Raw genomic sequence first — 15,573 nt, forward strand, 5'->3', positions numbered from 1 at the left:
TCTTTTAACACACATGTTTTATGAACAAAGGGGTCAGTCTGTTCTCTTTATTTTGAATTCCGACTATGTTTAGGTGTGTTCAATTCTGTGGAAAAGAACAAATTGCAATGGGTTCTCTGTATTTATCTGAATGCTTTCAACATCTTAACAATTTATGCAGATGGAATTTTCTGGTGGTTGCCCTTGATTATTGCTAAAGATACCCATTTGCACCTAGCAAGCTGATTCCCTTTGTATTTAACCTTAAATCCACACCTTCCAGGTGAACGAAACATTTGAATGTCACCTACCCTCCTTTCCTGAGGCTATTATGAAGCAGACATTAATTGTAAAAAAAAAAAATTGAGATAAAGATGAATTTCATGCTAATTCAGTTTTTGACATTTATTTTTCATGACAGCATGATCATCTGAGAACGAAGTTTCTAATTCCAAAGTGAGTCAACCATCGAGCAAAACTACGAGAGATGATTAAAAATGTCTCAATGTCAAATTTATGTAAGTGAGCACTATTTGGTGTGAATAACAAATACAAGTTTTAGAGAATATTATATATAGAAATTACATTCTTAACATTAAAAATGACCTGGGAATGCCTTAGGATCAAATGTGAATTATGGCTGACATAGAGTTCAGATAATTCAGGAAATTCAACTACACAACTATATATGCCTAAACCAGCCAGTTATATGTCCACAAATGTCATTCAACAGTGTGTGGTGGACACACCCATAATGAATACATATTTCTGCACAGAATGAGTCATTCATTTTGATTTGCAAAAATCATAAAACGAAGCATTGATATTTTTTATTTTGATCTTGCAGAAAAAAAGTGAGAAACAATGTAATTATTCTAAAGATAAGAAGATCTGCTGAGAAATCATTAAAGCCTTGGAAACAGTCAAAATCCACAAGATATAACCTTCAGATTGCTAGACATCCAAGAAGCATGCTTGTCAATATAACAAGTGAAGCTAATGTTGAGTTGGTGAAATATCAATGTCATTGATTCTCTGAATTTCTGTGATGTGTCCTGCATGAGTAATGAAGATTCACTTAAATTCTCAAGTATTTTACACATTCTGTAGGTTATCAAAGGCTAGTTTATGCATGTGATTGGCTTCCTGCCCCATGCAACTGTCTGTCCTTGAAACTGACCTGCTGAATTTTTGTATTTTGATCAAACTAATATATATATATATATATATATATATATATATATATATATTAGACACATACATTGCCATTCTCAAAGGATTACAATTGAGGATGTTCAAAAAATACTGTTGAGGCCCGGGGATTTAGCTCAGTAGCATAAGCACCTGCCAATACAGTTGACAGAGGGCAATACTTTATGATAAAATTAAGAAATATTTGTGCTAATGTGGAGTGTTATGTAAATAAAAATATATGCTTTCTAAAACTTAAAGTTTTGATGAGATCATGATATCTAGATGCTTAAAATTAATGAATTTTATGATTAGACTATAGCTTCATTTTGTAGGGGTGATGTATCATATTTTGCAAATGATGCTCATGATGTAGGGGTGATGTATCATATTTTGCAAATGATGCAAATGATGCTTATCTTTCACATGTGTAGAGTAGTGTGGGGGAAATGCCTATAGCTTTATGGGCAGGCAATACATTCATCTTTTATCATAATTCCATAAAAAACATAGAGCTACAGTGTTATTCCTTTCTTTAGAGAAAAACAAAAAACCCTGACTTTTGTCAGGTAAGTTGCTTGGCAAATAGTGAGTTTAATTCTTAACACCCACATGAGGCACAAGAATAGTTGGATTAACAACTCCAATGTCATGCTGTCAGCTGCTGTTTATTTAAATTAAAATGTCACCATCCAGAAATAAAGTAGGAAGTTGAAAAATGATAATGTTTTAAACATACAGTAACTTTGGCACCTTGTTAGAAAAATTCTATTACATTGTGATTTTGTAGAATTTTACATAGACTGTTTCCATTTTGACATTCAGAGTATAGCAGGTTCTTACTTTTGCATTTCCTCCTTCCCAGGCTCTCCTTTCATTTCCTTCCTCTTTCTCTCTATCCCTTCTCTTCTCCTCTTCCTCCCAACCTTCCTCTTCCTTTCTCCTTCCTTCCCTCCCTATTTTCTTCTTCCTTTCCTTCATTTCTTCTACTCTTCATTCCTTCTTTATTTGCTTTCTTCCATCCTGCTTTCCTTCTTTCCATCACTTTTTCTTTCTATTGATTGTTTTGTTTTTGTCTCTATTATCTTTATCTATGCTATATGAGGCAGGTGAAAAGAAATGCCCCATCATCACACAATTATTAGATATTTTTCAGGCATTGCTAACAGATATCACTCAACTCGTGTTTAACTAAATATATCTACATATGTACAGATCTCAGTATTCACACCCCATAACTTTCCTTCTTGGGGTTCACTATTTTGTGCTATTCACATGTTTGACAGAAAGAGAAAACTCCCGTCCCCTGAGGTTTTCAGTGTCTCCTCGTCATTGGAAGGTTAAAATTGAGGCTCTCTATCTCTCTCTCTCTCTAAGTCGATCTCCAGTTATCATGCATACCCAAATACATTTTTAGATAGTGATTTGGCTCTGGGTTCATGGCGCAGTAGGTTTTTCAACTTTTAGGAGCCAGTATGCACAAAAATAGGAAGAGAATGAACATCTGAGAAGGAAAACTATTTCCTTTTTGTTTCCATTTGGATGTGTTTCTTGCCTGTGACTTGGAAAATCGTGAACGATGTAAATGCGCACTATAATGCAGGTTAATTAAATATGAGACAGTGGAATACAAACATATTCAGCATTAACAACATGGAGATATTTACTTGGCCGGGTTTTCCATTTTCACATAAAAATGCCTCATATTCGGATGCGAATTCAGGGGCGTTGTCATTGACATCCAGGACTTTAATAGCAACAGGCACTCGTGATATCTGACTGTGGTTCCCTATGGGAAGGAAAAAATAACATCAGCATCGAGGGCATTACACTTTTACGTGCAACTCAACTTTCCTTCTCTGTATCTATTTTCATTTCCCTTAATTAGGATGATCTCAACATGGTGATTATGGAGTCTGACCACTCATTAAGGAAGTATATCAAGTGTTTGACTACTTTAAATTTGCCCAATTATTATTTCAAACACAGTTTGCTGGTGTTTCGCTTGAAAAAGACCATATCCTAAATAAATTACAAAAGATTTCCCTGATGAAGCAAAGTTTGCATTATTGGTTAATCTCAATATTTAAAAGAACAAGTATTGTAGGCAACAAGGATTCATATATTTGCCTGTTTTGGTAGAAAATCAATTTTGAAATATTGTTTGGCTAATTACCTATACCTGAATATATGTATGTGAATATGTATAGATATATCTAGATATCTATAGAGAGAGATAGAGATAAAGACAGACAAATATGGATGCGGATACAGGCATATTGCTATCTAGATGGATATTGCTATCTAGAAATGAACACTGAAAACCCACTGTAAGGCCAGAACCAAGTCACTTGTTGAGAACGAGATCTTAATAATCACAACAGAGATAAAATTAAAGGTGGGAAATCGCATAAGATTAGTAAGTTTAAGGATCTTTTACAATTCATTTTGGGGTAATTCCAGATGAGGAAAGTCCAAGTTATTTGAGTCTTTTCATTTTCATTAATATTTTCATTATTGTAGTTGGTAATAATCTAATCTCTTAGGTTAATTCTTATAGTAGAAATTCAATGTATATCCTAATTCACAGGTCTTTAATGTTGAAAAAAGTAATATTTAACTGTCTATATCTATGTATCTATATATGCACACATACACACGGATTTGATCCATTAATGCTGACTTCAACTATACCATCAATACTCCTTTATTATATAGACAATATGACTCTGACTGTATTATGTAGTAATCTTTTCTTGTTTTTATTTTTCTTTTTCCAGGCTGCCCTAAAAATCTCTATACAGACTAGGCCTGCCTCAGGCTCCCCAGTGCTGGGATTACAGGTTTGTGCCACCACGCCCAACTGTATGTAATAATCTTGATCTGTTGTATATTATACAGAATGCATCAGAGATGCTCAATTATTTATCATTGTTTCTGTGGCACTGAATATGTATAAGTAAGCCGAGAGGGAAAAACTGTTTAGCTTTTGAATACTAGCTGACTTGCACTTGCTGTATCAATCTCTTTATTTTGACAATTGATTTAAGTTCGGATCTCTAAACACCTTCAGATACTTTCAGAAATTTTTGTATGTCTTATTACATGCAAAAATAACCTCTAGAGAACACAAAGAAAAATTATAGCCATGCTACCCATTTCAGGCTATTTAACCCTGGTGCACATACTTTAGGATTTGAATTTAATTAATTCCTCTTGCTAATTTCTAACATTCGAAGTTAACTGTGAGTAGCTTAATCAGTCACTTTAGTGATGGACTAAAGTCCACTTCTATAAAATCAATATGACAACATTAAATGTCTCACAAGTTACACCTTTTTCCTTTTGCTGTTTTATGTCTAACAAACGACTCCTTTTTCATTCAGAGAGAAAATATGCACCCCTCCTAGCTTTGAGAGAATGAAAATTTTGCGAGGCATGTAACCTGTCTCTAAGACAAAGAGCTGATGTTTTACGCTTTCCACTCAACAAAACTGTGCAAAGGTTAAATTTAATAACACTATGTTTAAGTCCTTAAAAGTTTATATCTAATTTCTGCTCTGACTATATGTTTAAAAGCAACACTTGGAAAATAAAGTGAAGGGTATTCAATAAACAAAATTAGGAGCCTTGTCTTTGCTTTCCACCACCTACATAATCCTTAGCAAGTTGTGTAAGCTCATTTTATCCCAAAGGAAATGAAAAATCAAGAATTTAGCACGTTATTTTTGGACTTATTATGAACACTATATAACAAAAATAAAGGTTCTCTCATAATACTGAGCACATATTCAAGGGCATTGTATCTAATGTCTTTGGAGTCTTTCAGTATAAATGATACCATGCATATTAAGTGTCTATGTGTCTGTGGTGGGCAAAATATATCAAAAAAGTCATGTCTTATTTAATCTTCACCAAGTAGAAATAAAATTGATAATGGAATTCCTTTAGTCTAAATGTGAATAGCGATGCTTGCTTTCACTATTATTAAATTAATATCTAACACAGAAATGCAATGTTGGACTTTCAAATATGATCTAATTTCAAAATAAGATAATACAGAGGAAGTCATATGCATACATATGTATACATACATATATATACATACATATATATATATATATACATACATACAACCAATTATTACCTTTTTCTCAAGTGTTTATATGTTTGTTATACATAATTATCTCAAGGGTGCTCAATATTAGAAGATTGATTCCAAGTATCAGGCAAGATATATAATAGACTGCACTACTAATATTTTGAAAATTATACTCATAATTTAAAATCTTTCCATAGACAATGTATCATTATACACCTATGCCACACATAGTATTTCTTCCCAGAAAATTCCTTTCATTGATTATATTTCTTCTGCAACTCTCTGTATTTCATTGGAAGAACTGTTGCTTTCTCATTTGTTTCTGCATTATGCATTTTTCCCGTTATATAATGATTCTTGTTTATGTAAATAACTATAGAAAATTTCTATTATATAACTTTATATTAAACATTCAGTTAAGAAACCGTTGTCAACACAGACAAAATAAATTGCACAGTAGAATAAACTGAAAAATGAATATACAGTCTAAAAAATGGAAAACATAAGGTAAGAAAATTCTATCCTTCTCTACACAGTATTTTGTTGCTTCTGAAGAGAAGAAAACACTAAACTTATTGGATAAGTTTCAAAAACAATGGTTGGCTAGGCCAAGTCTATCAATATGATATCCATTAAATTTTCTTTCTCTAATATTGTACACATACATGGGTATGTACACACATAAACTTGGATATATACATATTCCCCCCTATTTAATAAAATGATAATTATATGAAAGCCCATGTTTTAATTTTTCACTCATTTTGATTATTGCAGTTGCTGTAAGCTGCAAATATCTTCTAATTTTAGAGGAATGCAAGAAGCAAAATTCAAGCATCAAAGACAGGAAAGCTCCATGAACCTCTTTGGGGGGGGGATAAAATAATAACATTAAGTTAAGTACTTTTTTCTCCTGTATAATATCAGGTCCAGGGTGGCATTTACTGCAAAGACCTGAAAAAGTAATATCAAGTTCTTTTTAGAATCATGGTGGAATCAGGGAGCTGACTATTAATGTTGTTAAAAGATGATGAATGAAGCTTCTAACAACATCTTCCAATAAACCATATTTTATTAGTTTCAGCATCCTCTACAAGCAAATAATTACTTTACGTGTAATGAGCAATGGGCACATTGCACATTTTTGTTTAGTACTATAGTGTGTTTTATGGGAATCTCAAAACTGAAGGTATAATGTGTGTTTCATAGCTAGAAAATACTCACAATATGCTTTTTACATATTATGTTTAACCTAAATTCAATTTAATTTTGTACCTAATAGGTACTAAAATGTGCTGAACTGATGTCTTATTCCATTGCATTAAGCATCTTTTTAGGTGTTCTTTTTCCCTCCTCGTTTTCCTCCCGCTCCTTTTCCAACTCTGTCATCTGGATGCTTGTTGCCAGACATAGAACCAGGCCCTTGTCCGTGGCCTTCTAGTCCTGAAATAAATACGAAGATATTTTTGTTTTCCATTTGCCATTTTATAGTACTTTTCCTCTGGAATGAAAAGTAATTCTAAACTCTTCCTACTGTGACATAGATATGTTAGGAAAACATTCAGATCATCAGAGTTTCTATAGTTTAACTTTCCTTGCAAAAGAAAGTGGGCAGTTAAATCACACTAAGAACAACTCTATTCTTCTCTTCTATAATTATTGAATTCCTTGTTATGCATCAAGATTTAGCCAATGCCACATTTTTAAGGCGGTGGGAAGATTTTTAACACAATAAATATTTATTTGTTGGTTGCTTTTCTTTGATTTTTTGAATTCTTTTTGGTTTTATATATGGTTTTTATTTGTTTAGATTTATGGTGTGACAATATGACAAATGTCAAAGACTAAGAAAAAGTAGTAAGAATTATTTCAAACATCTCTTGAAAAAGTCTTAAGGGTGTAACAAGTAAAGAAAAAATGTTTAATAAAGGATACTGAAAATATGAAGAAGGAGACTGTCATATATGTAACAAGATCTGCTTACTAATCTATCTGCACAGTTTAGCAAGATAGAAAACTCACTATAGATTAGCACAATGGAGAGCAAACTGAGCCTTCTGCACTACTTCAGAACTATCTACGCACACAAGGGAGGAGAAGGATATTAACATTCTATTATAATACCAGTTTCTAGTGGTAAGGAGAAGTGGGATGGCTTATTCTACCCAGTGTCAGCTCTTGGAACTTCCTGGAGCAAGATGCCGTTGAGGATACTGAGTTTTGATCACTTCTGTCATGGCTGATGGTTTTATGCTAGGGGAGGTGAGCCAAGGAAACCTGACTACCACCTCCGCCTCTTCTCAATATTATGAGCTGCTAAACAGTGCGATGTTATTTGCAGAAGGTTCTAGAGTCCATCTTGGCTTTTTGGGTTGGAGTTTAATTCCTATTTTAAGATATCAATAGAATTTAAGTGTGCATGGCAATATGTGTCTATATTCTGAGCTATGTGAGAAAAGCTAACATTCTCTGGGGGAATTCCCAATTCAAAGGGTAAAAAACAAAAAGGATCATATGTGATTATGTAAAGGGCTGTACTGCTTAGCATTAGGGTCTTTGGAACGTGATTAGGTTTAGATAAAGTCACTAGGGTATGTATCATCTATGATTGCATTATGCTAGCTTTTTAAGGGGGAAAGGTACAGGTAATAAACACATCCACACTTTTTTGTCTCTTGCCATTGAGGCTCTGACCCTCCCAATAAGGCCATTACAATGTGTGGCACCTCAATACTGACCTTCCAGGACTATACACTAAGTACAATTATTTTCTTTACAAGTTATCCCGCTATAGCTATTTCATTACAACAATGCCTAATAAACAATATATCATTTAAAATGATGCACCAGAGCATCATAGCACAGAGATTTTCCTCAGAATAGAAGAAATTAGAAGGCTGTAAAGCAGAGGGCTCTGAATCTCTTATGAAGGAAGAAAATACAGAGAAATGAGTTTAATTATAAGATGATCTCAAAACAGTGCATATAGCTACTATGAAAGATAAATGGAAGAATACTGATAAATTTGATAGAGTGGATTGGGGATAGAGGCTAAACCCTAGTTTACATAGTTGTGAAGATAAATGAGGAAAGACTCAGTTGTTAAGAACCAGGAATCATAACAAATACTTCCCTTACAAAATGTCCCTTGAGAGAAATCCTAATTTAAACAGATTAGTTTTCAGAGCAAATTATCAATCAAGCCAGTGTTGAAAGCCTAGAAAAATCAACTGGCAATTAGTGGAGGCTAAAAGTGAGATTTACCCAGAAAGCCCAGGTATTTGTGGAAATACTCAAGACCTTGCCTCCTGGACAGAAAAAAGAGGTCACCCATTGGAGGAGGAAATGTACTTCACTAAAGTAAGGCAGCAAGTCACTGAAAAGAAAATAAATGAATCAAATAACTAGCTAATAATACCAATTCCTGAAGCAGGGATAATAACTGGTGTTAATTCATTGTCTAATCAGAAATGCCAAATTTTCAACAAAAGTTAAAAACACTAAGACAGGAAAACAAGCAAATAGAAAAGTATGACAAACACTCCCAAAAAGCTTGAAAAACAGTATGTTAAAGTGATTATATGTCAGATTCAACTAAAAGTTTAAAGTAGTCATTAAAAATATGTTCAAAGTACTAAAGTGAGTCACAAAAGAAAAAATAAAGGGTAAATGACTATTCACTTGCAATAGAAAATACCATAAAGTAGGTGAGAAGTATTCTTTTAACCTAAAACTTTCCCAGTTGAAAGATAACATAACTAAAGTGAAAACTTACTAAAGGGCTTCAAAAGCATATTTTAATTAGCCCCAAAATTTAATGAAGCTGAAACTTCGATAAACAAAGACTATGCAATACAAAGTACAGAAGATGGAAAAGCATGAAGAAAATTTAAAGAGCTCCAGAGCCATGTGGAACAGTATTAAATGCCTCAGCATGTGCATAATGGGAAAGAGGAGAGAAATGAGAAAGATGAGGAAGAAACATATTCGAACAAGACAATACTTAAAAATGGCCCAGGTTTATCAAAAAAACTAGTGCACACATCCTGAAATTCCTCCAACAGATTTCAGCAGGCAAAACTCAAAAAGATTCATGAAACCATAATGTTAAAAATGCTAAAAGTGAAGGGCAAGCCAGGTGTGGTGGCGCACACCTCTAATTCCTGCACTCTGGAGGCTGAGGGAGAAGGATCCCTGTGCGTTTGAGGTCAGTCTAGGCTACAAAGTGAGTTCAAGGTCAGCAAGAACTACATGGCAAAACCGAGTCTCAAAAAGACACAAAATAATGTAACAGGCAGGAATAATTCGAAAGCAAGAAAAAAGATAAAACTAAAGAAAACCTCAGGAGGAAATCTCAATGGGACCAGCAATTCATTTCTCATTGGAAATTATGGAAGATGTAAGAAATTAAGCTAAGGCATTGAAGTATGCAAAGGGAAAAACCTCAACAAAGAACCCTTTATTCATCAAAGATAACTGTAAATAATGAGGTAGAGATGAATTTAAATTCCCAGATAAATAGAAATTGAGAAAATATATTACTAGGATACCCCCAAAATCCCTCAAGAAATAGTAACTTTTGCATTTATTCTCCAATTTAAAAAGAACCTCACAGAATAATTAAAATTTGCATAAATGACAACTATGCAAGTACCAAATATTTTATAAATATGAATTTGTTTTATTGTCTTAATTATTAAAGTGATTATATAAAGTATACATGCACAAATATACACATACACACATATATACACAATTGGACTTTTACATTTGAGGGTCCATACCTGCAGATTCAACTAGCTCAAATGGAATGTATTTGACAAAGTGAATTATGTCTGTAATAAATATGAATAAAGTTTCTTTTGCTCCCTTAACAACATGAAATAAATTTTCATATGGTATTTATGTTGTATCAAGTACTATAAGTAATCTATACATATCTGAATCTATACATATCTGAAATTACACCAGAGGAGGATCATAGGTTATATGTAAACAACATAGCATTTTACATAAAGGTTTTGGGCATTTATTGCTTGCAAGATCCAGTCCGATTTCTGGGGCTGATGCCCCTGGATACTAAGTACAACTGTAAACAGCTGTACTGTGTATCTGATGACATACAGAAATGTATTTTTCTACTAACAGTAAAAATGTGATGGCCTGCTGCAAAAGTGTACTGAGATTGGGAATTGATAACAGATGATTATTGAAGTCTACAACAGAAAACTGAAAAACCAGAAGTTAGATTAGGAAAAACAGCTGGCTTAGCCTTTCTTCACATTCTATAAAAGAAGATAGTTCTGTTAAGAAATAATTACAATATCATTGGATTTTGTAACATTTGTGTGTATGTCTTTGCTAACTAAAAAAGGGGGCAAAAGTAAAATAATAGAGCTCTATAGGAATAACATTATATATATGTGTATATATATATATATATATATATATGTATATATATATATTAGCTATATTTGAAATACCCATATATGTTTTGTATATACCATGTGCATATTTTTGAAATAGATACATATATTATATATAGCAGAGTTGAAGTAGGTAGGTTGAGAATTATCCCTTTTCAAGAAAACATTGACTGGGACTTATCAATTCTGTAGTTAGGAAACAGATCATATTATGTGTTTAGTTTGTTTCCAACTTGAGACAAATGCGATTTTTGTCTTTTATTCCCCCTACTATCTTTTTAGGGCCATTCTACAGAGTTTTCAAAGCCTATCTAGACTGATTCATGCCTGTCTTGAATTTATAAGAAGCAATTGTGTCTGCTTTTCCATCATAGCTCTTCTATTAAGGCCTATTAAAAATGTCATCTTCTTTAGAAAACGTGTTACTTTCTCTCTGCACATCAGTCACTCTCTCCTATTTTTATTCTTTGTATCATCACAAGAGAAACACATGCTATTAGACTTAGATTATACTCAAGTAATCTAGGAAAATCTCATCTCAAAATCTTCAAGTTAATGAAATATGGAATTTTTTTTTCAAATGTGGTAGTGACACGTTTCTGCTAGTAGAATTTGCACGTCTTCATGAAAGTCACAATTTAATTCACTGAATTCTTTCTAACGGAATCCATGATGAACTAAAATGATATAAACACATACTCTAAACGCTCAATGAGGTTCAATAATTTAATGTCATATGCTGAGAATTTTGATAAAATCTGTTATTCATCCATTTATTAATTAAGCCTTCTTATATTCAGGGACACGAGAGTTATTATGTGTTTCTCAGTTACCCAGACAAATTTCCTATTACAATATAATCCGTGTTACTGAAAGAGAAACTACTTCTTAATTTTCCCTACAAATTATTCCTTAGAGAATGCCTTCAATAACACATAAAGTAGTCTATTTAAAAATAAATAAGGTAGATATGCCTTCAACTGAGAGTCAGAAATTATGACAAAAAATAAAAGCCCGGAGACTTGCATTCAAAAATCAGTATATTCAATGACACAAATGCCCAGAGTCAGTGCTGGTGAGGAAGGGAGGAAACAATGAAGTTGGAACCACTTAGGTGTTTGCCGCAGATGCTAATGATCAGTGAAAAAGTCAGGCTATTTTGGCTCCGCTTTATGATTTTTAAAAATAGCATAAAAAACATTGGAAGTCAGCTTTCATTTTGTTCCATTTCCTTAAGCATACGCCTACATTAGATACATGAATGTCCAAAAATATTCCTTGATACTGCCAAAGCAGGGAGAAAATCAATAAAGCAAAATAAAGCATGCAAACATGAAACTGTTGTCCAATATCTCCCCTAAATATGCTATCTTTATATCAGATGAATGAATATGATTGAAATTACAAGTTATCTTTTCCAGAACAAGTGTCATATTTAAGTACTGAAGATTTATTTTTATCTAAATTAATGAAGTGATAACAGTCCAAATTTAAAAAATATTATAGAGTAATAGAATTAATTAGATATTCTTCTAAGGAAATTATTCATGTCCTTTGTGACTGGCCCCAAAATGTTTGCCTTTCATCTGATACATAAACATTAAATATAAAAATATTATAATTAGAAACTTGATTAACATTCATTAAAGATTAATTTTCTAAACACAAGAGATGGGGCAAAGTGGTCTGGGAGAAAAAAGCCCGTCTCAATTGGCCACAAAAGCAAGGCTGTTTTCACATATGATTGAAGAAAAGGCTGAAATGGCACCTTGTATAAACAATTTCTTGAGTTCTACCATTTGAATTGTAGTGACTTCCTGTCACCTCTCTGTCACACAACCTCATGAATTGCCCATTAATTTTGCCCTTTTATAATCAAAGGTAATGGAATACTGCCAAGTGTAAGTTACTTGGGAATTTGTTTCTAACTGGTTTCCATGAGCTGCTGTTTTTGCAGGCATCAACAGAAGTAAACAGCCTTGCCTTTTCAGAACGTAAGAGAAAAAATAATTTGTCAAATTTAGATATACAGTGAATTTAATAAATAACTATTGAGATTTCTACAAGTAGAAAAAGGATGCCCTGAGCAGAAAAGTATAGTCAATCAGTGAATACAAAATATGAGAATTAATAATTAAATGAGGATATTAGAAGTAGTGAAATTTTAAAAATATAATGATGTGATCTGATACAAAGATAACAATTTAAGAAGTTTAAAATAAAACTATCTGTAATTTGAAATAGGATTTTGAAAAGTAGTTGCAGAAGTAGATTTAAGATCCCAAATGACTAAAGACAAGAATATTGGGATAAATTTTCCCATATATGTTATGATAATTTCTAAATAAATGGTGATAATTTAACAACACATAGGAAATTAGTTCTGAAACAACTTAGAATGAACTTAGTTAAAAGATGCTAACTAATGAATATGACTTGCAATATTTTTGATAGGATTTTCTCTGTGCAATATTATTGTTTTAAATATAACTTTTATTTACCATAACACCTATGAGGATACACTGGTTCAAACACAGTGCTATGATGTCTTGAAATATCAAGAAATTTAGACATAGCGGGCTAGATAACTGCTAGAATTTTAATAATTTTTATTACAGGACTATAAAGCTAGTTCTAACATGCCAGACAGTATATAGAAGTGTCACTATTTTATGACATGAAATCTCAGTCATATGGACAGAGTAGTTTAATGAGATAATGATTTTAGGATATAATAAGCAAAACTTACTGGTTTTAGCTTTTCTAAAATCAAAGAATCAGTCATGTCAGTGGAGGATTTTTTTTTTTTTCTCACTGAGAAAGCTAAGAATCTAAGAGGTATGTAAAAATGCCTTAAACCGGCTTTAAATGCTGACTGTGTGGAGAGTCCTAATTTTACTCTCTTTGGTTTGAATTTATATGTGTATTATTCAAGTCTTTTCATCTTTATTTATCTTTATATCTAAGTTTTATTTCTGCCAAGAAATGACTTGCATATTGATGCCTTTTAAATCTAATCTAAAAAGCACGTCTATTATTTAAATATGTAGTCCATTATTATTATTACTTATGTTTGCATTTGATTTTCTTGTGATTTTTAGAAAATTTATTCGTTTTTTCATTTTTCAATGATTTTATTTTTCATTAATCAATTTCAATTTTTCCATTTCTTCCATTACTATATTCTAGTCTTCTATAAGTGTTATTTGAGTGGTAATATTAAATGTAATATATATATATATATATATATATATATATATATATATATCCTTGCCTTATTTGAGCATCACTTTTAGTAATACTTCAGACATTTCAAATGCAGTTTAGGAATGTTTGCCATGCATTAATTTTTTGTAAAATGTCTTAAAAATCTTCTTTTCTCTGTATCATTTTTGTGTATTTTAATTCTACATTTTTGTTATGTATTTTAATTATATGCATTTATTTAATTCAAGACATTCTGAAGGGAATAAACTATGCCTAATTTAGGAGATTTTTCAATCTCTCTCTCTCTCTCTCTCTCTCTCTCTCTCTCTCTCTCTCTCTCTCTCTCTCTCTCTCTCTCTCTCTCATATCTTCTTGCTTCCCAAAGTGCTGGATGCTTTCAAATAGCATCTATTTTATAGTTTTGTTACTGTAGGGAAGTTTTTCTGATATAAGCCCGTATCACAAACATAAAACATTTATTTTCCTTACATATCACACTGTAATAAGCTCTTTATTTCCCTAAGGAAACTAAATTGTAAATCATCCTGTGCTTGTTGAACACTGGACAAAATCTAAACTTATTTTAATCCTCTGATTTGAAAAGCACACTATGGTCAGTGTCTAACAAAATCTGTGGAAGGTGATTAATGCTGTGTGATTTTTAGTTAATATTCTAAAACTACCAGTCTCTCTCTTAAGACTGTGTTTCCTCGGTTTCTGCTTTGATCACAGTGAATTCAGCATTTACTATGACAGTAGACCAAAATATATGCACCACATGAGTTAAAAATATACATACATAATTAAAAATAAAGGATTAGCAGAGCTACCGAAATGACTGTAGTGTGACCCAGTACCTTCATGTCAAGCACACAACATTAAAATGGATAATGTTCATTTACTCCAGATGTTAATATTAAATGGCTTGAATACATTTGAATGAAGACATAGATATGCATAGTTACATCTATACATCATTACTTCTTCCAACTGTATTTTTATCCACAAACCATCTGCTCATGTATATTAGAAAAGTAGCTAAGTGAAGAATATTATGTATTCCTGTAATAAAATTTAACATAATTGAATAAAATATGTAAATCTAGAAGTAATAGTAAATGATTTGTGTTTTTTAATGTATTTGTAGAGAAAAATATAGGTGGCCTCACTGTAGTGGCACTGTGCTGTTTAGAATCTTTGTAACCACTCATCTTCATTTTTATTTTATTTTAATCTTAGCTAATATTTTGGTCCTGCACAAAGCTTACTGTATAAGAACACACCTACCTCATTAAAAGAAAGCAAGCCACTGTGCTAACTTTGGACTAAGAAATTTTATCCTCCAAGTTTGTAACATAGTTACTGAAATGCTGATTGAGACACAATGCATCGGGTTCATCTTGAAACATAAGCAAAAGAAAGAATGCAGAACTCTTTAATCTTGTTAACAAAATAATTCCCAAAATAACAAAAGTAAAAAGTGCTAGTGGTTAACTTTATTTCTGAAATCTTGAACAATGGGGAAAAAATCTATATATACTGCCAAGAAAACCTTTATTTCAAAAAAAAAAAAAAGTCAAATGCAAAGTGAGAAAAAAGAGAGATATAATGAATTTAATGAATAAAAGAAATAGGGAAAATCTAATAAAATTGTACTGCAAGCAAAAC

General features: G+C 32.2%; 1 protein-coding gene across 5 annotated transcripts in view; it reads right to left on the bottom strand.

Annotated features, from left to right (window-relative positions):
• Window positions 1-15,573, bottom strand: part of Cdh8 (cadherin 8) — a 337,933-nt gene that overhangs the window by 66,868 nt on the left and 255,492 nt on the right. For all 5 annotated transcript variants that reach the window (XM_063247432.1, XM_063247433.1, XM_063247434.1 and 2 more), the window contains exon 9: window positions 2,838-2,959. In XM_063247432.1, coding sequence (XP_063103502.1) covers window positions 2,838-2,959 — 122 coding nt within the window. The remainder of the gene's footprint in view (window positions 1-2,837; window positions 2,960-15,573) is intronic.

The sequence above is a fragment of the Cavia porcellus genome, unplaced genomic scaffold, assembly GCF_034190915.1.
Source record: "Cavia porcellus strain 051 isolate PalLab524CR breed Dunkin Hartley unplaced genomic scaffold, mCavPor4.1 scaffold_4, whole genome shotgun sequence".
NCBI classification, from domain to species: domain Eukaryota; kingdom Metazoa; phylum Chordata; class Mammalia; order Rodentia; family Caviidae; genus Cavia; species Cavia porcellus.